The sequence below is a fragment of the Scyliorhinus canicula genome, chromosome 13, assembly GCF_902713615.1.
Source record: "Scyliorhinus canicula chromosome 13, sScyCan1.1, whole genome shotgun sequence".
Taxonomy (NCBI): domain Eukaryota; kingdom Metazoa; phylum Chordata; class Chondrichthyes; order Carcharhiniformes; family Scyliorhinidae; genus Scyliorhinus; species Scyliorhinus canicula.
In genome coordinates, this window is record NC_052158.1 from 64475112 (window position 1) to 64498319 (window position 23208).

General features: G+C 48.4%; 2 protein-coding genes across 2 annotated transcripts; one reads left to right on the forward strand and one right to left on the reverse strand.

Annotated features, from left to right (window-relative positions):
- Nucleotides 1–2195: 2195 nt before the first annotated feature.
- LOC119975859 (transmembrane protein 205-like) lies at nucleotides 2196–3560 on the reverse strand. The gene has a single exon (XM_038815737.1). It carries the CDS (start codon nucleotides 3456–3458, stop codon nucleotides 2895–2897), a length of 564 nt encoding a protein of 187 aa, XP_038671665.1. The 5' UTR covers nucleotides 3459–3560; the 3' UTR covers nucleotides 2196–2894.
- Nucleotides 3561–5539: 1979 nt separating this feature from the next.
- LOC119975858 (claudin-18-like) lies at nucleotides 5540–22065 on the forward strand. The gene is made up of 4 exons (XM_038815736.1): nucleotides 5540–5778; nucleotides 16737–16901; nucleotides 18904–19009; nucleotides 21951–22065. The coding sequence occupies exons 1-4, from the start codon at nucleotides 5559–5561 to the stop codon at nucleotides 22063–22065; spliced, it is 606 nt and encodes a 201-aa protein (XP_038671664.1). The 5' UTR covers nucleotides 5540–5558.
- The last annotated feature ends 1143 nt before the right edge of the window (nucleotides 22066–23208 follow it).

A 23208-nucleotide genomic window follows, 5' to 3' on the forward strand; every position in this document is an offset into this window, starting at 1 on the left:
ACAAAGTATGACAGATTCATGACATCTGAAAACAAAGGTTCAACATTTTGGGTCTGATTTTTCACCTCCGGGATATGAATAAGGTTGGACACACTAAGATGGTCAGGAACGATGAGATGAATGGATCAATTGAGATGGCTGAGGACAATGAATGGCTTGGCACAATGACACGGCTGGGCACAAAGCAGTGGTTAATAACAATGGGATGACGGCACTGTGGTTAGCACTGCTGCCTCACAGCGCCAGGGACCCGGGTTCAATTCTGGCCTTGGGTGACTGTGCTGTGCGGAGTTTGCACTTTCTCCCCATGTCTGTGGGTTTCCCCTGTTTGCTCCGGTTTCTCCTCTCAGTCCAGAGATGTGCAGGTTAGGTGGTGGGTTACGGGATAGGGTGGGGGAGTGGGCCGATCCACTATTTATTCTTCCAATTTTTGTGGACGGATGCAATGAGATGATCAGGGATAATGAGATGACTGGGCACAATGATATGACAAGGTGCAATGGGTTGTCTGCACACAATTGTATGACTGCAATAACTGAAATGGTTGGGCACAATGAACCATACTGAAGTGGCCAGGACGAAAGGGGTGACTGTATAGGATGAGAGTAAGAATCCTGGGCACCAGGAGATTCCATAGAATTGTATTGATCAGCACAGAAACTAACCATCTGGCCCATAATGCCCATGTTAATGTTTATACTTCATTCACACCTTATCTCATTCAATAGTGTTCAATGGTTCAATTGTTCTCTGTTTGATTGGTTCATCTGGTTCACTGACCCATGTACACTTGCTTGAATGCTTAAGCCTGTCAGTGCAGCAAGAGAGCTGACACCACTGAATATCTCTGAAAGGGCCTGGGAGCAAGCAAAGATCATGCGTTGTGGAAATCCTGTAGGTTCTAAGGTGTTTTGAAGTATTATAAATGAAAATGGAGACCTAGAGCCATCTCTGAATAGATCAGAGACGAATATAGAATACAACAGCCTGACGAATATACAACATATCCTTCCTCATCTAACTCATTGAGCAGAAAACTCTATATTCTTCGCCCGCATATTTGGCTGAACAGCTAGTTTGTGGTGCAGAGCGAGGCCAACAACGTGGGTTCAATTCACATACTGGCTGAGGTTATTCATGAAGGCCCCGCTTTCTCAACTTCACCCCTTGCCCGGGTTGTGGTGACCCTCAGGTTAAATCATCACCAGTCAGCTCTCCCCCTCAAACAGGATAGCGGCCTGTGTTCTCGGGGGCTATGGCAATTATACTTCATATTAAATGGATATTTAACTTCCTCTTTCTTAAACGCATCCATACAAGTAGTCGCCTAACCTACTCTCTATGGTAGTGAGTTCCACATTCGTACAACACTCTGGATAAAGTGGGCGCGATTCTCCGCTCCCGGGAAAAATCGTGAAGGCCTTCGTGAACTCGGCCGAGTTTCACGACGGCCTCGGAGCCCGCTCCTCCCACCGAATTCATCCCCACCTGGGGGGGTTAAGAGCGGCGCTCCGTTATTCTCGGCCGCCGGGCCTTGATGCTTGCGTCAAGGCGGCGCGCCGAGAATGACGCGACGGCGGCGCCTATGTGACGTCAGCCACGCATGCGCAGGTTGGCCGGCTCCAACCCGCGCATGCACGGCTGACATCACGACGGCTGACAGCTCGAACCCGAGCATGCGCAGTGGCCGTCTTTCCCCTCAGCCGCCCCGCAAGACGTGGCGGCTTGATCTTGCGGGGCGGCGGAGGGGAAATAGAGCGTCCGATTGAGACGCCGGCCCGACGATCGGTGGGCACCGATCGCGGGCCTGTCCCCTCCCAAGCACAGTCGTGGTGCTCATTACCCACCAGACCAGGTGTGGTTGCCGCCGTCATGAAACGGTCACGAACAGCAGGCCGTTCGGCGCATCCGGGTCGGAGAATCGCCGGTCGCCGTGAAGAACGGCGAGCGCCGATTCTTCCGAGCAGGGGGGGGGGGGGAAGAATCGCGGGGGCGCCAGGGGGTCGTGAAATTAGTCGGGGGGCCCTCCCGCGATTCTCCCACCCGGCGGGGGGAGCAGAGAATCGCGCCCAGTGTTTCCTCAGAATCCTCTATTTGACATTTTTTTTTTTTTTTTTTTTTTTCTGTATCCAACCATTTAATAACAAAGCAACTCGCCTGGGCAATTGAGGGAATATCAGCACCTTAGGATATAACTCTTTTCAACTTTGTCAATTTTATCAAGCAGTTCCATGTACGATACAGACCACATTAGAGTCAGAGTAAAGCTCTCTGATCGTGTGCATTAACCGTAACTTCATTGGAATGTGCCCCACGTTTCCATTGTCTGCACTAACCATCCCCATACACTTTCTGATGGTGTTTCGAAGTCGCAAGCTGTTCTACCAGCCTGTTTTACATCACTACCCAGTGCTGATCTCTGTCAGATCCTGAGCCAAACTGAAGCTGGTGAATCAAGTCACACTTCACATAAAAGAAGGCTGGAATTGCAAAACAAGTTACAGTGAATGTTCCCAAGAGAAGATTGCAATGTCAGGGGCGTGACAACTTCATCAACACAACGTTAACTAGGGTTCTGTGCAGTGGACTCGCCCTCATAAGGAGCTGAAGTGTCAGAAATCCAGCTCATGTAGCCTCCTTACAAGTGAGGGATAGACTTGCTACCTTTGACATGACCGGGGGGGGGGGGGGGGGGGGGCTGGAACAAGTCAATGCTCCACACAGTAAAAAGCTTTCAGAAGTTGGACTGCTTTCTGTTGATCACCAGTGATTGGCATAATTAAAACACAATTATCAAAATGGAGATAACACACAGGAGATGACAATGTCCACAGTATCGTGAAATCCCAAACGAAATATTTTGGCAGACTCAAGAGGAAGGTAACCGAGAATTTCTAGATAGTTTTCAGGTTGGCTGCAGTGTAAAGCAGATTGAGTCCATTACAGAAAACACAGATCAGGTTACACACCATGGAGAGGACATGGTACTTGACAAAGCGCTGGCTCAGTTTCTGATATTTAGGGTCTTTCTTCTTCAGCTTCTTGTAGAGTTCCCGGTGGCTTCCAAACCCCACCTCCTGACCCAAGTGGTGCTCATTCTCGATCTGGTGCATCTCCAACATAATCTGTGTCGTGGTTTCACTGAACCATTGGGCATTAAATGCAGAGAGGATCACGCAGATAAAAAACGATGTTATCTGAACAGCTTCATCATTGTTGAGTAACTCGTGTGGATGATACAAGGCATAAAGAGCCAGGTTGAGAAATGAGCCTCCCAGGACAGTGTAGAAATAGTAAGGAAACAAACTTCTTTGAACTAAGCCAAAATTATGTCTGCTAACGGTGTTAATCAGAACAAAACCCGATAACGACACCCATATCTGCATGCCCCAGGAGGTAGACAGTATAATCAGGTGGGCTGCTTTAACCAGGGCAGTAGGGTCTCCCTCTGTTGGCATTCTGGATTCTTGTCAGACTCTGCCGCCGCGGGCCTCAAACCGCCATCACTCCCACAGACGTCAGCACCCCTGTGACCCGAGCGGGGCGGGGGTCACCAGCGCCGTCTGAGTGACAGCCTATTTGACATTTTTGATGACAATCTAATAACGATGGCCTTTAGTTTTGCTCTTCGCCATGACTTAAAACATAAAGCTAGAATTCTCTGTTACCCATGAAAAATACTGAATTCAGCCCCCCAAAAAATCCATGCTTTTGATTTTTGGTTTGTCAATTTTCCCTTCCAGCCTGAAATGAGATATTGGCTGGAAATCTCCGGCTGTTGGGATTCTCCAGCCCCGCCGGCAGTGCACCCCTCTCTGCAGGTTTTCCAACAGTGTGGGGTGGCTTCAATGGGAAATCCCGTTGTGATTGTTACTCGACCGAGCGAGGTGGTTATTCCTAGTGTGAATCAGGAAAGTAAAGGACAGCACAACACAAGGAAGTTCAGAGAAAGATACCAAATTATCACTGACTTTTTAAAAAAACACTAAAGAACTTTGACATAAATCAACTTTCCTGTTCTAAAGATGTGCAAAAGCGCTTCAAAGCCAATAAAGTATCTCTAAAATGCAGCCAAACACAGCAGCTCAATTTGTACATCTCAAGGTTCAATAAAAGTAATAAATGAAATGACCTGATGATCAGGTTTAGGGGTGTTGGTTGAAGGATTAATGTTGGTAATGACCCCAGATTTGCCCTGCTCTTCTTCAAATAGTGCCATGGGATCTTTAATGTCATCTATCTGGGAGAATAGATAGGATGTTGGTTCTTCAGCTCTCATTGAAAATATGGGGCTGGAGGGCAGCACGGTGGCACAGTGGTTAGCATTGCTGCCTACGGCGCTGAGGACCCGGGTCCGAATCCCGGCCCTGGGTCACTGTCTGTGTGGAGTTTGCACATTCTCCCCATGTCTGCGTGGGTTTCGCCCCCACAACCCAAAAGATGTGCAGGTTAGGTGAATTGGCCACGCTAAAATTGCCGCTTAATTGGAAAAAATAATTGGGTACTCTAAATTTAAAAAAAAAAAATATGGGGCTGGATTCTCCGCACCCTGATGCCAAAATCACGTCCGGCACCGAGGCGGATAATCCACTTCTGCGCATGGAATCGGGACCGACGGTTCTCCGGGCCCCGAGAAACGCCGTACTCGGAGAGTACGCCGCACCGCGTCTCCCCCTACCTGCAGCCATTGCTGGAGGCCCGCGCCGCCATTCTCCACCCCCAACCAGCCAAAGTGCCGACGGCGTGGACCACTCATGGTCCTGTCATTCGGGATACTCGCGTGGCGGCTGCGGACTCAGTCCACGGCCGCAATGGTCGGGGACGGGTTGATCGAAGGGCAAGGGGGGCGTCATTCGGGCCCGGGCTATTTTTGGCGGGCTGTCCGGGTTGGCGTGCGGCCGATCGGGGGCACTATTTGGGAGGTCCAGCTCCGTGGTCTTAGTCCGCCATGGAGCACGGCAAGGCCGCTGGAGGCCACCGCCGTGTGCATGTGCGGCCTCTGACCCGGAAGTGCGGGGGCCATTATCTGCAGCTAAAGCAGTTTTTCAGGCGTGAAAGGCGACAATTTTTACAACGGCGTGGGGACTTAGTCCCAAAAAAACGGTGAATCCAGCCCCTGGTTCCTGCAGCAATGCAGCACTCCCTCCGGACTACACTGGAGAGTCAAGCTGGATTTCTGACTCCAGTCTCTAGAACAGGACTTGAACCCACAAACCTCTGGCTCAGAGGCAAGGGTGAGGCAGAACTGACATACAATCTTTCAATAATCTATCATAGCTTCGTCCACAAAAGGCAAAGTGAGTAAGGGAGGAAGGTAGCTGGATTTTCCCAATAACAAAAGCAAAGCTTCAAAGATCAGAAGGACTGGTCTAAGTTTCACCGTCTATCTAATGAAAACAATTTAAGCAAATAGGTGACTCACTGATTCGGTGCTGACAGGTTTCACAGTCACACAGATTACGTCTATAGGGGAACGCAGGGAACCAGATCATTTGATCGTCGGCGGACCAACGGTTCAGACGTGTTGCGTTCACTCGCTGCCTAAGAAAAAACCAACCATGGCTACCACAATGTGCCAGTGTCTGGGATTCGGCATATCTACTCTGGGCTTTGCCGGGACCATCGTGGCCACTGCTTTGAACATGTGGAGCACGCAGGACTTGGGCCGGGATCTGGTGACTACAGTTTTCAAATACATGGGCCTTTGGAAAACGTGCCTGCAGCAGACATCTGGTTTCACGGAATGTCGCCCCTTCTATACCGTCCTGGGGCTTCCAGGTAGGGACAAATGTTTTGGAGTTGGCGGGTGGTATGAACTAGCAGAGTCTGTCGTGAACACACTTACTGCATACCTAAAACAACCATATTGCAGTAAACGTTTTGCACCCACACATTTTATTAATACGGCTCTGAATATATTTGATTGCTTGCAAGACAGAAAAGTTCTTTGAAATCTCCTTTGTGGAAAAGTGGCACTGTTCTTGCAGGTATCTCTTGTTAAAACTGCTTCACGATAAATGTCTGCCATAATCAGCTAGGCAATTCTGGTTATTTAAAGCAAAGTTAGATGCTATGATGGAAAATTAAGGTGATAGAAGAGTAAGATTTAATGGGAAAGTTATATACTTGAGGGATATACTGTTAGGCTTCAATTGTCATGTTAACATGTTAAAGAGATAGGCTTCAAAGGGAGATTTACCGTTTTAATGGAATGGGTTTCGATGGAGGAATGGGGTTTCGATGGAGGAATTAATGTACAAATGCGATGAGTATCGATGGGCGTGTTAATGTACTTAAGGGATGGGCTGCAATAAGAGCGTAAATTTACTCAAAGGATGGGCTTCGATGGGGGAGTTGCAATGCACAAAAGATGGGTTTCGATGGCAGATTAATGCACCAAGAGATGGGTTTTGATGAATGAAATTGCATTTTTGTGTTGTGCGTGCCAATAGGATGATGACTTCTGATGTAAAGAATCAATCGTGGCTCAGCGTTAGCAGTCTGGCTCCCGAGTCAGAAGGCTAGAGGTTCAAGCCTCACTTGTGAGTTTAGGTCAACTTCATCATAAATCCGTTGGTTACTCCACTGGGCAAGAGCTACCCAGGCTCGGCTGCAGGGTGCTCAACCTCTTCTCTAGCTCCTATTCTTCGACTAAGACTGTCCTAGACTAACTGTGGGAGATTATACCATGCGAGATCCCAGGCTCTTCACGTGTGACTGGCCTCATTTCTGTCATCCTCTGGCGCCCCAGCTTTGAGAGCCTGGTATCTGACACCCAGAATATATGACCAACCTAACGATGCCGAAGGCGGATGGTGAGAGCCTTGACGCTCGTGGTGCCCGCTTGTGTGAGGACACTGATGTTGGTGTGTCTGTTCCCCCACGTAATATGCAAGATCTTCCACAGGCAGCATTGATGATATGATTCCAATGCCTTGAGATGTGTCCTATATGTTGTCCATTTTTCAGCCCTGTACAGTAAGGAAGAGATCATGACCACATTGAAACCATAAGCTTGGTTTCAATATTGATGTTGCGATTTTCAGACACTCGCTTCCTCAGGTAGTCAAAGGCGGCACACCAGCGATTTAAATCAGTTTCTTCATCAATGTCCAGATTCTGTGAAAGATAGCTTCCACGGTATTAGAAGAGTTCCACGATTTCCAGACAATAATTCTGAATCCTAATCATTGGGGTGTGTGTATTTCGAGCGGAATCCTAATCACTGGGGTGTGTGTATTTGGAGCAGATGGAGGACTCATGTTGAATGGCTTAGAATCCCTACAATGCAGAAGGAGGCCATTCGGCCCATTGAGTCTGCACTGACCCTACCAAGACCACCCAACCTAGGCCTACTCCCTCGTCCTATTCCTAGAACCCCACCTAACCGGCGCATCTTTGGACACTAAGGTGCAATTTAGCATGGCCAATCCACCTAACGTGAACGTCTTGTGGGAGGAAACCGGAGCACACAGACACGGGGAGAAAGTGCAAACTTCACACAGTCACCCAAGGCCAGAATTGAACCGGGGTCCCCGGTGCTGTGAGAGCAGCAGTGATAACCACTGTGCCACCTAAGCTCAAGTCCTGACTTCTCGCAAACACGTTGATGATTCTCCAAACATCTGCTTTGGTTACTGCAGCATCAGCGCATTGGAGCTCGATGACTGAGGTCGGCGTGATCTTTTTGTTTGGAGTCATCTGAGATTAAATACTTTCCAGATCCTTTTCAGGTTAAAGCAAGAGTCAAACAAGGCTGTGACATCACCCCCAACTCTTTGTTCGATCTTCCTTCTGACCATGCTCCATCTGACTAGAGACAAACTCCATGCTAGAGTACAGCTTATTGATCAAACTTGCTATTACTTAAACACAGAACTAGACGCCTCGCCAATATTGCAGCAAAACCCGATACTGCCATGAACCTCAATTGTGACAATAAAACAAAGTACTGGAAAAGAAACCCAGCAGGTCTTACAGCATCTGTGGAGAGACAGAGTTGACACTTTGAGTACAATATGGCATTTTTTTTGGAACACAACACTAACATACTCTGATTTTGTGACAAACTCCACCAACTCTGATCTTGTGACAAACGCCACCAATTCTGTGACATGTCCTTTTTTTTTAAATTTTAGATTACCCAATTATTTTTTCTATTAAGGGGCAATTTAGCGTGGCCAATCCACCTACTCTGCACATTTTTGGGTTGTGGGGGCGAAACCCACGCAGACACAGGGAGAATGGGCAAACTCCACACGGACAGTGACCCAGAGCCGGGATCGAACCTGGGACCTCAGCGCCGTGAGGCGGTTGTGCTAACCACTAGGCCACCGTGTTGCCCCTGTGACATGTCCTGACACTGTGACAAACTATATAACTGAGGCAAACCATCAAGACTGTAACAACCGTGCTAATATTGCAACAAGCCAATGCTGTTAACGTAGAAAACATACGGACATACAGAATTAGTAGGCCACTCAGCCCCTCGAATCTGCTCCGCCATTCAATACGATCATGGCTGAACTGATTTTTAACCTTAATTTCACATACCTGCCTACCCCCAATAATCTTTCAACCGCTGGCTTATCAAAAATTTATCTATTTCTGCCTCAAAGATGTTCAAAGACTGTGCCTCAACCACCTTTTGAGGAAGAGAGTTCCAAAGTCTCTCAATCTTCGAAGAGAAAATGTTTTTACTCACCTCAGTCCTAAATGGACGACCCCTTATTTTTAAACTGTGGCCCCCCCCCGGGGCCCAGAATCTGCCACAAGAGGAAACATCCTCTCCACATCCATTCTGTCAATACCCCTCAGGATCTTGTACGTTTCAATTAGGTAGAATTTGTTTCTTCTAAACTCCAGTGGATACAAGCCCAGCCTGTCCAACCTTTCTTCATCAGACAACCCACCTGTTCCAGGTATTAGTCAGGTAAACCTTCTCTGAACTGCTGGTAACGCAAGTACATCTTTCCTTAAATAAGTAGACCAATATTGTAGGCAACACTTCAGATGTGGTCTCACCAATGTCCTGTACAACTGACACGTAACCTCCCTACTTTTGTAATCCATTCCCCTCACAATAAATGATAATATTCTATTCGCTTTCCTAACTACTTGCTGTACCTGCATATCAACCTTTTGTGATTCAAACCACTAGGACATTCAGATCCCTCTGCATCTCAGAGCTCTGCAATCTCTCACCATTTAGGTCATTTTTGTTTTTGACCATCCTTCCAAAATGGAGAATTTCACATTTTCTCACATTCCACTCCATTTGCCAGATCTTTTTCCACTGTCTATAGCCTCCTTATGTCTTTGTGAGAATTTACTTTCATACCTATTCTTGTGTCATCAGCAAATTTAGCAACCGTACCATCGGTCCCTTCATCCCAGTCATTTATATGAATTGCAAAGGGTTGAAGCCTCAGTACTGGTCCCTGTGGCACACCACTTGTTGCATCCTGCCAAGCTTTATTAAAAGATTGACACGACTCACCAACGGCGAACAGCAGGCAGGAGAAGATAATTATTCTCAGGGTGTGGAGAATGCTGGCAAAGTCTTATTTATTGCCCATCCTGATTATTGCCCTGCGGGATTTATCATCTTAGCTACACTCGGTAAGGGTGGCAAGTTTCCTTTCTTGATAGGCATTAGTGAAGCACTTGGGCTTTAAACAACAGTTCATAGCTTTTGTGGTCAATCAGTTTGTCACTCGCCCAGAAATGATCAAATTTATTGATTTCAGTTCCACAATGTGTCGCAGGATCTGGAATGCTAACCTAGTCCATATCCACGAGGCAACCATAGTCACCTTCGATTAAGAGTTGAGAGATTACAGAATTCACTCCCATAATTAGTGGTCGAGGCCAAAACTATGTTCAACATTCAAGATGAGTTGGCACAAAGGGAACGCGCTCTCCGAAATCCACGAACAGAGTGTGAAAATAGTTGTTCGCGTAAGGAGTAAAAGCCAACAAGGACTTGCTGGCCCATTTCCTTGGTGCAACGTCAACTTCCCTCCAACACTGCAATGATCCCACTAATTCTGTGACACATCCAATTAATGCTGAGCATTCCACACATACTGCAACACACATTGTTAATCCAGTGGTACACCCGTCTAATCCTGCGACATCGCCTCCTCGCACCACAACAAACCTTTACTAATACCACCTCAACTAAAATGGAAGCACTGGAGTTTCGCCAGTGCAAGTGTTTACCAAAGTAATGCAAGAGAATGAGGGCTTTGCACAGCCAACATCAGCGGCATATCCTTGAGCATACATAAGACTTTGTGTGACCTTGGCCATTCTTTGCAAAACTTGATAAAGGAACTTATCTTGACACAGCCCTACACGCATGATAGAACGCTTGCAGTGCTGGAGGAGGAGCACGGTGGTGACTGGGAGCAAGAGAGAAAATAATCAAAATAAAAGCAGTGGAGAGAGAAACAGAGTTCACGGGCGGAATTCTCCGCAACCGGAAAAAATCGGCAAAGCCGTCGTGAACTCAGCCGAGTTTCACGACGGCCTCGGAGGCCGCTCCTCGCCCCGTATTCTCCCCTACCGCCGGGGATAGGAGGGCCGTGCCGGGAAACTCGGCCACCGGGCCTTGTCCCTGGCGTCAAGGCCCGGCGCGCCAACAATGACGCCGACGGTGCCCCTAATGACATCAGCCGCGCATGCGCGGGTTGGGCAGCTCAAACCTGCGCATGCGCGGTTGCCGTCTTTCCCCTCAGCCGCCCCGCAAGACGTGGCGGCTTGATCTTGCCGGGCGGCGGAGGGGAAAGAGTGCGTCTGTTAGAGACGCCGGCCCGACGATCGGTGGGCACCGATCGCGGGCCAGTCCCCTCCCGAGCACGGTCGTGGTGCTTGATCCCCGATCCACCCCCCCACAGGCCCCACACTTACCTGGTGCGCCATGTTCACGACGGCAGCGACCAGGTGTGGTTGCCGTCGTGAACAGGTCTGGAACGGCAGGCCGCTCAGCCCATCCGGGCCGGAGAATAGTAGGGGTGCTGGAGAGTCGCCGTTCTGCCTCCGTCGGGCGACTCTCCATGGATTTCCGCGAGTATGCCGACCACGGACATTTGGCCGGTGGGGAGAATAGTGGGAGCGCGTCGGACCGGCGTCGTGGGAAAAAACGGCGCGGCCCGCTATTCTCCCACCCATCATGGTTGCGGAGAATCACACCCAATATTTTGAGTCCTTAGACAGAAAATACCCTTTGGCCATCGTGTCTGCATTGGTCAAAAACAAACACCTAAGTATTCTAATCCCATTCTCCAGCCCTTGGCCCATAGCTTTGTATGCCTTGGAGTCGCAAATGCACAGCTAAAACTTCTTAAATGTTATGAGGGTCTCTGCCTTCACCACCCTTTCAGGCAGCGAATTCCAGGCTACTACCACATTCTGGGTGAGGTTTTTCCTCCAATCCTAAACCTCCTGCCCTTTACCTTAAATCTATGCCCCTGGTCATTGTTCCCTCCATCAAGGGGAAAGGTTTCTTCCTGTCTATCCTGTCTACTCTATCTACGCCCCTCATAATTTTATACATCTCAATCTTGTCCCCCCTCAGCCTCCTCTGCTCCATGAGAAACAACACCAGTTTATCTAATCTCTCTTCAGAAGTAAAACTCTCCAACACAGGTGGCACCATGGCAAATCTCCTCGACACCCTTTGCAGTGCTATCTCATCCCCCTTATAATGTGGATCCCAGAACTGCACAAAATACTCTAGCTTTGGCCTAACCAACATTTTGTAGTTCCAGCATATCCTCCATGCTCTTAAACTCCATGCTTTGGCTAATAAAGGAAAGTGCGCCATAGCCGTCTTAATCATAGAATCTCTATAGTGCAGAAGTAGGCCTTTCGGCCCATCGCGTCTGCGCCGACCCTTGGAAAGAGTAACCTGCCTAGGCCCATGCCCCAACCCTATCCCCGTAATCCAGTAACCCCAACTAACCTTTTGGACACAAAGGGACAATTTAGCATGGCCAATCCACCTAACCCGCACATCTTTGAGCTGTGGGAGGAAACCAGTGCACCCGGAGGAAACCCACGCAGATACGAGGAGAAAGTGCAAACTCCAGACAAACAGTGACCCAAGGCCCAAGTTGAACCCAGGTCCCTGGCGATGTGATGCAACAGTGCTAACCACTGTTCCACCGTGCCGCCAGGTTCCTGTTTGTATATTTTTTCACTTTAAGGGAGATTTCAAAGTATAGTGTACTCAAGTTATAATTCTGACACATGTCCAAAAAAGTAAATGTCGCCACAGGCTGCTTTCCTCTTTGAGAGCTGACTGGTGGTGAATTAACTTGAGGGTCACCACAACCTCAGGCGAGGTTAAGAAGGCGGGACATAGAACATACAGTGCAGAATGAGGCCATTCGGCCTATCGAGTCTGCACTTAAGCCCTCACTTCCACCCTATCCCCATAACCAATAACTTTTTTGTTCACTAAGGGCAATTTATCATGCCCAATCCACCTAACCTGCACGTCTTTGGACTGTGTGAGGAAACCGGAGCTCTCGGAGGAAACCCACGCAGACACGGGGCACGTGAAGCCACAGTGCTAACCACTTGTGCTACCGTGCTGCCCTTCATGAATAACCTCAGCCGGTACGGGAATTGAGAGTACACAATTATTTCTTTCCAATTAAGGGGCAATTTAGCGTGGCCAATCCACCTACCCTGCACATCTTTGCGAAACCTACGCAAACACGGGGAGAATGTGCAAACTCCACACGGACAGTATCCCAGAGCAGGGAACGAACCCGGGTTCTCAGCGCCATGAGCCAGCAGTGCTAACCACTGCGCCACCGTGCCGCACGACTTATACTTTTTGACTGACCTTCAATTCAAGGTTCAAATTCCATGGTTGGTGTTGGGTTGAACCCCAAAACTCTCCAACTCTGTTCAGAAAGATTAATTCCCCAAATTTTATTTTATTTTTTTTAAAAACGTACCCTATTCTTCTTTTTCCAATTAATGGCCAATTCACATACTCTGCGCATCTTTTTTGGGTTGTGGGGGTGAGACCCTCACAAACAAGGGGAGAATGTGCAAACTCCACACAGACAGTGACCCGGAGCCGGGATCGAACCCAGGTCCTTGGCGCTGTGAGGTAGCAGTGCTAACCACTGCGCTACCGTGCCGCTCTCCCGAAAGTGCATTATCATTCCAACTGGTTCACTTTGAACAGCCCTGTTATACCACAGGGACCAGATGCAATAAACTGAATCGATATGATTTCTTTACTTGCCTCAGTTGGTGAAGATAAATGAAAAAAAGACAGAACAAAAGACAAGTGCCTCATTACTAAAGGGAAAATGGGTAATACGTGGCAGAAACTTTGTGCAATCTGTCTATGCTTCAATTACTTTCTGAAATCCTCTGCCAACTTTGAGTCTGAAGGGCAGCACGGTGGCACAGTGGGTTAGCACTGCTGCCTCACGGCACCGAGGTCCCAGGTTCGATCCCGGCTCTGGGTCACTGTCCATGTGGAGTTTGCACATTCTCCCCGCGTTTGCGTGGGTTTCGTCCCTCCAACTCAAAGATGAGGGGGTTAGGTGGATTGGCCATACTAAATTGCCTCATAACTGGAAAAAATGAATTGGGTACTCTAAATTTATTTTTAAAATTTAAAAAAATAAAAAAACTTTTGAGTCTGACCTGGAGTAAATAAAGCACCTCTTGTTATAATCAGGCCCTGGCCGCCAAAGTTAAACCAGAAACTGGCTTTGTATCACAGCAACATCAAACTAACTGGATTCACAAAGCGGGTCATGGCTTTTCCCTGGGTCTTGTTGCCACTGTACTAGTTTTCCAACAGTGATGTTCCAGTGCCACTAACTGCCAAGGCTCTCATATTGAGAACGGTCAGAACTCGTAGTCACAGAATCCCTACAGTGCAGAAGGAGGCCATTCAGCCCATCGAGCCTGCACCAACCCCCTCAAGGAGCACCCCCACCCAGGGCCACTCCCCTGCCCCCATCCCCACAATCCCAACTAACCTTTGGACACCAAGGGGCAATTTATCATGGCCAATCCACCTAAACTGCACATCTTTGGACTGTGAGGGAAAACCGGAGCAGCCGGAAGAAACCCACACAGACACAGGGAGGATGTGCAGACACCCAAGGTCAGAATCAAACCATTCCCTGGCGCTGTGAGGCAACAGTGCTAACCACTGTGCCGCCATTACCAAATGCAGTACTGATTATGCTTGCAGTCACCTGTTAGCAGGTGTTGCTGGAGTAGTGCAAACCCATCTCTGGGACTGTGTTCTCACACAGCTTACTTCAACGTTTCATCCAAAAGATGGCACCTCCAACAGCATGGCACTCCTTCATACTGCAATGACCTGTCACTCTAAATTATGTGCTCAAGGCTCAGGGGTCTTTGGGAAGTGTATTGACAGGAACCGTGCATAACGGCCCTACAATAAACTATCCTGCAGAGTGTCCGTTTGTCTCCCTTGGTGGCACTCCTGGGTCTGAGTCAGAAAATGGGAGTTGAATGTCCCATTTCCAGTCCTCAAGCACAGAACCGAAGCTGACATTTCGTGAGTGGATGTTGCATCGTTCAAAGGGGCAACATTCGGTTGAGACATTAAACCAAGCCTGTTCTGGTGATTTTGGCACTGATTGAGTGAAAGCAGGGAATTCTCCTCCCGTCCTGGCCACAACCAAACCCTCAACCCACATCACAAATTCACTGGTAATTCACCTCACTGGCCACAGGGCCTTGCCATGTGCAAATTGGCTGCCATGTTTTTTTTTTATAAATTTAGAGTACCCAATTATTTTTTTTTCCAATCAACCTATCCTGCACATCTTTTGGCTTGTGGGGGTGAAACCCACGCAGACACGGGAAGAATGTGCAAACTCCACACGGACAGTGACCCAGGGCCGGGATTCGAACCCGGATCCTCAGCGCCGTAGGCAACAATGCTAATCACTGTGCCACCGTGCAGCCCTTTGGCTGCCATATAACAATGACGCTGGTGCCGGGCAGCACGGTGGCGCAATGGGTTAGCCCTGCAGCCTCACGGTGCTGAGGTCCCAGGTTCAATCCTGGCTCTGGGTCACTGTCCGTGTGGAGTTTGCACATTCTCCCCGTGTTTGCGTGGGAACAATGACGCTGGTACTTCAGCCAGGAAATAACTAGTCATTGAGCGCTCCGGGGACATTCTGAGGATGTCCTATGGTGCCACACAAGTCGTGGTAAAAGCTGAATTTGAAAATTAATCTGCATCACCACGAATTGCTTCAGCACTATTCCCCTCTCTCTCCAGCAATTGTCCAATGGACTCATTCACTATAATGGTCCTCTGTTAACCTCTGTCAGAGAGAGAGGAATAGGTCTTTCTTGGTTCTAACATCCTAATGTTTACATTGATGTTTGAATATATGCTGAATATAATGAGCTGCACAATCCGTGAAACCGCCATGCTCCATAATGACCAAATGGAGCACCTTTACAGTAATAAGTGGGAACAAGCAGCTTGTCCAACCAAACAGGGAAAGGTCAGAAAGAGCGGCCAAAAGCTGGATGGAAAAGATGGAGCCGTGATGGAGCTCAGGGTGACCCAGGAAATGGAATTAAGGTGCTAAAGTTTCCAACATCACCGACTGGCTGAAAGGAAGGAGGCCAGTGTCACAGGACTGCAGGATGTGGGAAAGATAGGGAAAAGCTTCAGTGATATGATGGGAAGCGATTGTGGATTTATTTGACTAATTGAAAGAGAAGCTGTTCGGTAAATATATCCCGAGCCCCAGGCAAAGCTCTCTCCTCTCAATATCCAATCCTGCCATGCCCTCTGGATAACATTCCCCTCAGTTACTTTACACTGCAAGTGTGAAGGAATTTTGCAAAGCACCTGTACCTGCCCAGAACCCTGCCGGATGTTACTCCATCTTGGGAGGCAGGACTATATATTGTGACTCCGATTTATGATCCATGCTTACTAGTGATAGATGCGTAACAGGTAGTTACAAAATTCTTGCTATATAACACACGATCCTGTGCAAAATGTGCGATGAGGGTTTCATTCATTGGTGAGATGTAGGCATTGCAGGTACAGCTTCAGTTATTGTCTGTCCAAAGCTGCTGCCAGAGGTGGTGACGGTTGTCTCTTTTAACCCTCGTCATTCTTGCACCAACGGTACCCCGAAGTGCTGGAGAATTTCAGCATCTTGATCCAGCGATGGTTGGAAATGGCACAATAGGGCCCAAGGCAGGGTGGTGTGCGGTTTGAAGGGGAACGTGGGGGGAATGGCACTTCCCTGACATTGCTGCCTTTGACCTCTGGAATTGTGAGCAGCCATACTTTCCTCCTGACTGAGATCCATTAACTCAAAACTGCCCATACAGTGAACATGGGCTCTCTGTGATCTGAACAAATCACCAACATTTACCCACTTTGCAGCTACCTGGGCGATGAAATTGGGCACGGGTGCAAAATTGGTGCAATTCCATCAGCTTCCTGTTACACACCCTGCCCCATGTTCAGCCGCTTTGACTATCAGACGTGTAACAGGATGGACAGAAATTGTGCAATTCCTTTGTCCGCTGTTACAGCTCCACTGAACAGCCGATTGGCTGTTTCGCGGTGCACTCACTTCCACCAGGTAAATCATCACATGACACAGCACAAGGTCAAAGGGCAATGTTTGAAGCACACTGTATTTGGTAGGTGCACTAACGTCTGTACTTCCTGCCAACAGCCACGTTCCAGGCCGTCCGTGCACTCATGATCGTTGCCATCGTGCTCTCGTTGATTGGCTCAGGTGTCTCCATCATGGCCCTCAAGTGCATTCGAGTGGGAACCATGGATGATGCTGCAAAGGCCAATTTAACGCTCACATCCGGGGTCCTGTTCATCGTTGCAGGTACAGCTCACCATCAGGAGGGTCAAACACACATGCAGGGAAGAGTTTTCACCATGTATTGGGCAATTGCAAGCATACACCATTTCTCATCCTCCACATCCCACACAGATCGTGGACAATGTGTAAATCAACCTTTCCAAGCTTGATCCCTTCAGAAGCAGTTGAATGACTTCAGTCTTTTTCGACCAGTTCAAAGAGGTGTGAATTCCTATCTCCCTGGGGGTTGATGGGGTTCAGTCACACTGCGATTGACAGCTCCACAATATTGCACCGTAAGAACCAACATCGAGCGGTGGTAGGGTACTTAACTGTGCAGGACATCAAGCTGCACTCAATCCTACACAAAACCACACTATCACGCTTTCTGGCAATGTGGAGAGAAATGACCTGCGATCAGAAATGGTCCCCCTTGCTGATGTATGCTTCCATCTCCTTTAGCCCATGGGAGTAATTCCAACCCTCCAGCTGGAGCTTTGTCCTTGGTAACTGAGCCTGTCTGGCACATTACTGCTCCACATGATGAATGCTTTCACCATCCAGGCCATCCAGGCAGCACGCTGTGCGATATTCTGATATTTTAGTCAGGCCGGTGCCCATCCGGTCTTGGACTGAAGCATCTATTCCCCCTCGGTGTTGCCCAGAATACAGCCAGCACATTCCTGGATTTCTCCTCAATTTCTCAACATTATCGAAAGGCACCGAGAACTTTAATAACCAATCACTGTGCAACATGGGAAAAATAAATAATAGACATCAAGCCACCACACATCCCACACTCGGCCCCTCCCCCACACACACACACTGCTACTATCGTGCCCTCTGTCCAGACTTGGCAACAGATGGTGACTCCATGAAGTACATGTCAGAACAAATCAAAATGGATGGCATCAGTAATGAATGTGGTAAACCTTAGGGGTACAGAGTGCTGTACTGGGTTTGCTAATGAGAGTCCCCCTTCTACTGGCTGATGGGTGGCTAGTCTGCAGCACTAATCTTTCCCGCAGGCAGCTCAAGTCAACCATCATACAAAGAGCAGTCACAGGGGCCCTGGTGTGGGTGACATTGTCAGACGGGCTCTTCCGATGGGATGGCAGGCCATTGCTGGGACACTGTAGAGGGAGCGGATTACGGCTGTGCTTGACCACACTGCACTTGATGCTCACTGCGGCTGACTGAGATAGGTAAAAGTTTTATTCCTGGGGGAAATTGTCACTTACGTTGATGAGCACAAAAGTATCTCTCCAGAAAAGAAAACTCTGATTGGGATCAGTTTTGATTTTGAACATCTCCATCAAGTCTCCCCCCAACCTTCTCGGCTCTAAGGAGAACAAGTCCAGGCTCTCCACATAACTCCGCTCAGCACAGGTACCCTTCGTGGAAATATCCTCTCCAAGTAGGAAGTCTTACAACACCCTTAGGCAGCACGGTAGCACAAGTGGATAGCACTGTGGCTTCACAGCACCAGGGTCCCAGGTTCGATTCCCCGCTGGGTCACTGTCTGTGCGTTCTCTCTGTGTGTGCGTGGGTTTCCTCCGGGTGCTCCGGTTTCCTCCCACAGTCCAAAGATGTGCAGGTTAGGTGGATTGGCCATGCTAAATTGGCCTTAGTGTCCAAAAAGGTTAGGAGGGGTTATTGGGTTACAGGGATAGGGTGGAAGTGAGGGCTTTAGTGGGTCGGTGCAGACACAATGGGCTGAATGGTCTCCTTCTGCACTGTATGTTCTATGACTATGACCAGGTTAAAGTCCAACAGGTTTGTTTCGAATCACTAGCTTTCGAAACAAATCTGTTGACTTTAACCTGGTGTTGTAAGACTTCTTACTGTGCCCACCCCAGTCCAACACCGGCATCTCCACATCATATCCTCTCCAAGGCCTTGACATCCATCCTGAAGTCTGGTGCCCATAAAGGGACACAATACTGCAGCTGTGGCCGAATAAATGAGGTATAAAGACGTACTTCTGCCGCCCTTCAAGTAACACTTTTTGTTTACACCTGGACAGGGGTTTGCTGCATTGCGGGAGTATCAATCTACGGAAACATGTTGGTGACAGACTTTTGGCAGATGAACGGTTCGATTCTTGGGGGTCAAGGGTCCGTTCAGGAAAGGTAAGCGTCGGGGACACAGCGCAAGAACTGGAAACTCTGCACGACTCTAGTTTTCACTGGCCTTTCCTTAGATTCGAGAAAGGGAAGAATCTGCATTTATATAACGCCTTTCACATCCTCAGGAAGTCCCAAATGCTTCACAGTCGATGAAGTCTGTTGTTGGGAAACACGGCGGAAGGGTCCCACAAACAGCAACGAGATGACTGAGTGGTTCATCTGCTTCTCAGTGATGTTGATGAAGGGATAATTATTGGCCAAGACAGGTGCTTTTCTGGAACATTCTTTATGTCCACAGAAGGGGAAATATAGGGCCTCGTTTTAACTCTTCATTGGAAAGACAGCACACCAAGCAGTGGAGTGCTCCCACAGACAACCCAACATATGGCCTCAGCTCACCATTATTGAATCTTCATAGCAATAAAATGCATGGATTGTGAAGAGGCCATGGGCTTCCCCCGACCCCCTCTCCATAACGGGTCGTTCACAATTAATGGTGTTACAGATTTAGCCCCTCTACTGAGAAAAGTAACCATCGCTAATGGGCAGAAAGTTTACAGAATCCCTACAGTGCAGAAAGAGGCCATTCGGCCCATCAAATCTGCACCGACCCTCTGAAAGAGCATCCAACAGAGGCCCACTCCCCCAGAACCCCGTGACCTGCACATTTGTGGACAGTAAGGGGCAATTTAGCATAACCAATCCACCAAACCTGTGGGAGGAAACCCACGCAGATACAGGGAAAAAGTGTAAACTCCACACAGACAGTCACCCAAGGCTGGAATTGAACCCGGGTCCCTGGTGGTGAGGCAACAGTGCTTACCATTTTGCCACCCAGATTCTGTGACATTTCACCCCAACTCCCTCAGGGTATCCAAATAGAATATTGATTCAACCTTGTTATTTGGTTCAACATTTGACTTATTGAATTCCAAGAACCCAATAGCACAAGAAAACAAAATATTCTCCGTGTAAGCCTTCATCGACGACGCAACAATTCATTTGTCAATTATCTATCTGCCACTTTCGTTAATGAATTAGTCAACACAGAACTAACTGTTTGTATTAGAAGCCTGTGCTAGATCATAAAAACATAAAGGGCTGGATTCTCCGCTCCCTGACCCCAAAATCGCGTTCGGCGAGGGGGGCGGAGAATCCCCGATGACACCAAAATCGGGGGTGGCACCGCTTTCACGATTCTCCGCTCACTGAAAAGCGCCGTACTCTAGGAGTACGCCACGCCCCGTATCCACAGCCTCAAGCCCGCCCCGCGATGCTCTGTCCCCGACCAGCCGAATTCCCGACGGCGTGGGGCACGTGTGGTCTCATAGTCAGGGGAGGGCCGATCTGCGGGCAGGTGGGGTCTTCATTCAGGGCTTGGGGCACCGTGGGCGGGCCGTCTGGCGGCCGGAGGTGGATACTATTTTTGCAGTCCAGGTCCGCAGGCTGAGGTCGCCATGAAACACGGAGGCAGCATGCACGGCCACGGACCCGGCAATACTCAGGGCCACATTGGCAGCTACCAGCTGGGAGCTCTATGCTGCCTCCCTGCTAGCCCCCAGCAAAACGGCGAATTGGTGGCCATTTTGTGCCAGTTTTCCTGGCGTAAAACACCACCGTTTTCATGCTGGCATGGGGACTGTGTCTCCCAAGTGGAGAAACCAGGCCAAGAACTAGGAGGAGCTCTACCTGCCTCCCTGCTAACTCCCAGCAAAATGGCGAATCGGTGGCCATTTTGTGCTAGTTTTACAGTCGTAAAACGCCACCGTTTTCTCGCCGACGTGGGGACTTAGTCTGCCAAACGGAAAAACCAGCTCAAGAACTAGGAGGAGCTTTAAGCTGCCTCCCTGCTAACCCCCAGCAAAATGGCAAATCGGTGGCCATTTTGTGCCAGTTTTCCTGGCATAAAACACCACCGTTTACACGCCAGCGTGGGGACTTAGTCCCCCAAACGGACAAACCAGCCCAAGAACTAGGAGCAGGATTAGGTAATTCAGCCCCTCGAGCCTACTCTGCCATTCATTGCAATCATGGCTGATCTCCTCTCGACCTCAAATCCACTTTCCTGCCCCTTCTCCATAACCCTTCAACACATGACTAATTAAAAATCTGTCTATTTCCTCCTTAAATTTACTCAATGTCCCAGCACCAGCCCACTCTGGGGTAGTGAATCCCATAAAGTTATGACGATTTGAGAGGTCATTTTCCTCATCTCTGTTTTAAATCTGCTACCCCCTTTTCCCAATATGGTAAATGAGGGAGAAATGTATTTTAATCTCAGTACAAAGCTTGTTGCTCTGTTACTTGTAATCACAGCTTAATTTGAATGGGACAGTTATCCACAACCCTGCTCCTTTTATAGAGTGCACGGTACCCAGGTGAGCGGTGAGTGAACACAGTGGATGTGAAGGCATTGGAAAAGGGGGTGGGAAAGATTCACCAGAATGGTTCCAAGAATGTTCAGTTACGTGGATAGACTGGGAAAGATGGAGCTATCCTCCTCAGGGAAGGTTGAGAGATGTAATAGAGGTGCTCAAAATCAGGAGGGGGATCTGGACAGCAAGATTAGGGAGATACAGCTCCCATTGGGGAAGGATTGAGATCCAGACAGCGGCAATTCCGGGTAAATGGCAAAAAGAACCAAACGCAACATCAGGTCAAACTATTTTTTTTACCCAAGGGCTCTGGAAAGCTTTGCCTAACAGTGTGGTGGAGGACGGTTCAATTGTGACTTTTGAAAGCAAATTCCACCATTATCTGGTGAGAAAAGAAATCGCAGTGATGGGAAAGAAAGGGGGATGGAGTGACCAGCTGAGGCACTCCAGCAGAGAGAGCCAATATCGGCACAAAATACCCAAAGACCCCTCTGTCTGTGCCGTAACCGTTCTACGATTCTGTGACATACCAATTCTTTGTGCCCTAACCGGGTTGTCGTTGCCCACAGGTACACGTTTGGCGCTGCCTTGTTTGTGGGCTGGGTGTCTGGAGGCCTGTTAGTTATCGGCGGGATAGTGATGTGCATCGCGTGTCGAGGTCTAATGCCGGAGGACACTCGGTGAGTAACTGGCTGCTCAGAGTACAGACAGGAATAATCAATAGTCATTAAATGCCAACCATCAGTTGAATCTACAACTCATGGAATGGGAGGTTTAATAGTCTCAACTCGTTCTGCCTCAAGGTTTTCATGACTTTCTTGAGATGTTCTGAGTGGAGTATTTGCAGCAAAAGAGAGATCTAAAAAAAATGCGAATCTTTTGTATTGCATATGCTCTCTTTCATTGTTTCAACTTTTTTTCCCCCTCAGTTTGTTCTGTTGAAGGCAGGAAAAATATCACTAAGATGAAGAATTATTTTTAAATGCGTTGTATCATTGAGAGTGTACCCATTTTGTTTCTTCTAAGTGCAAATGTGTTAGAGAGTACAGAGAGGATTGGCACTCCATTGGCACCTTAAACATTCATTCCCTGTACCAATGATGCATAGTGGCAGCAGTGTGTAATGTCTAGAAGATACACTGTTCCAATTCACCAAACCTCCCTCGATAGCACCTTGAAAACCTGAGACCTCTGTCATCTTGGAGAACAAGGGCAACAGGGACATGGGAACACCACCACCTGGAAGTTTCCCTCCAAGTCACTCACCACCCCGAAATATATCACCGTTGCTTCACTGTCGCTGGGTTGAAATACTGGAACTCCCACCCTAACAGCAATGTGGGTGTACCTACACCACATGGACTACAATAGTTCGTAACGGCAGCTCACCACCACCACCTTCACGAGGGCAATTAGGGATGGGCAACAAGTGTTGGCCTAGCCAGTGACATCTAGAGTGCACGAAAGAGCAAAAACAAAGTTGGAACTCCCCATATCTCTTCTTCCTCCTACAATTTACTGGCTTTTAAAATCCAAGATCCCTGTAATCTTCCTACCCTTCCTCTTTTGAACTCTGATCGTATTCTGCTCCAAGTATCTTGGCCCTTTCCTTAGAATTTTCAAGATATTTTGCCCCTTAAGCCTGTCCTGTCGGTGAGATCATGGCTGATTATTCTTATTATCATCTGTCACTTCACTCCACATTCCTGAACAAAAATCAATAATAGGAGTAAATGCAGTCAGCAGCACTGTGACATCCAACAATGATCTCACTGCTTTCCTTATTGCTATTTTCGCCACCATCATTGTCTGAACGGTGTACACTGA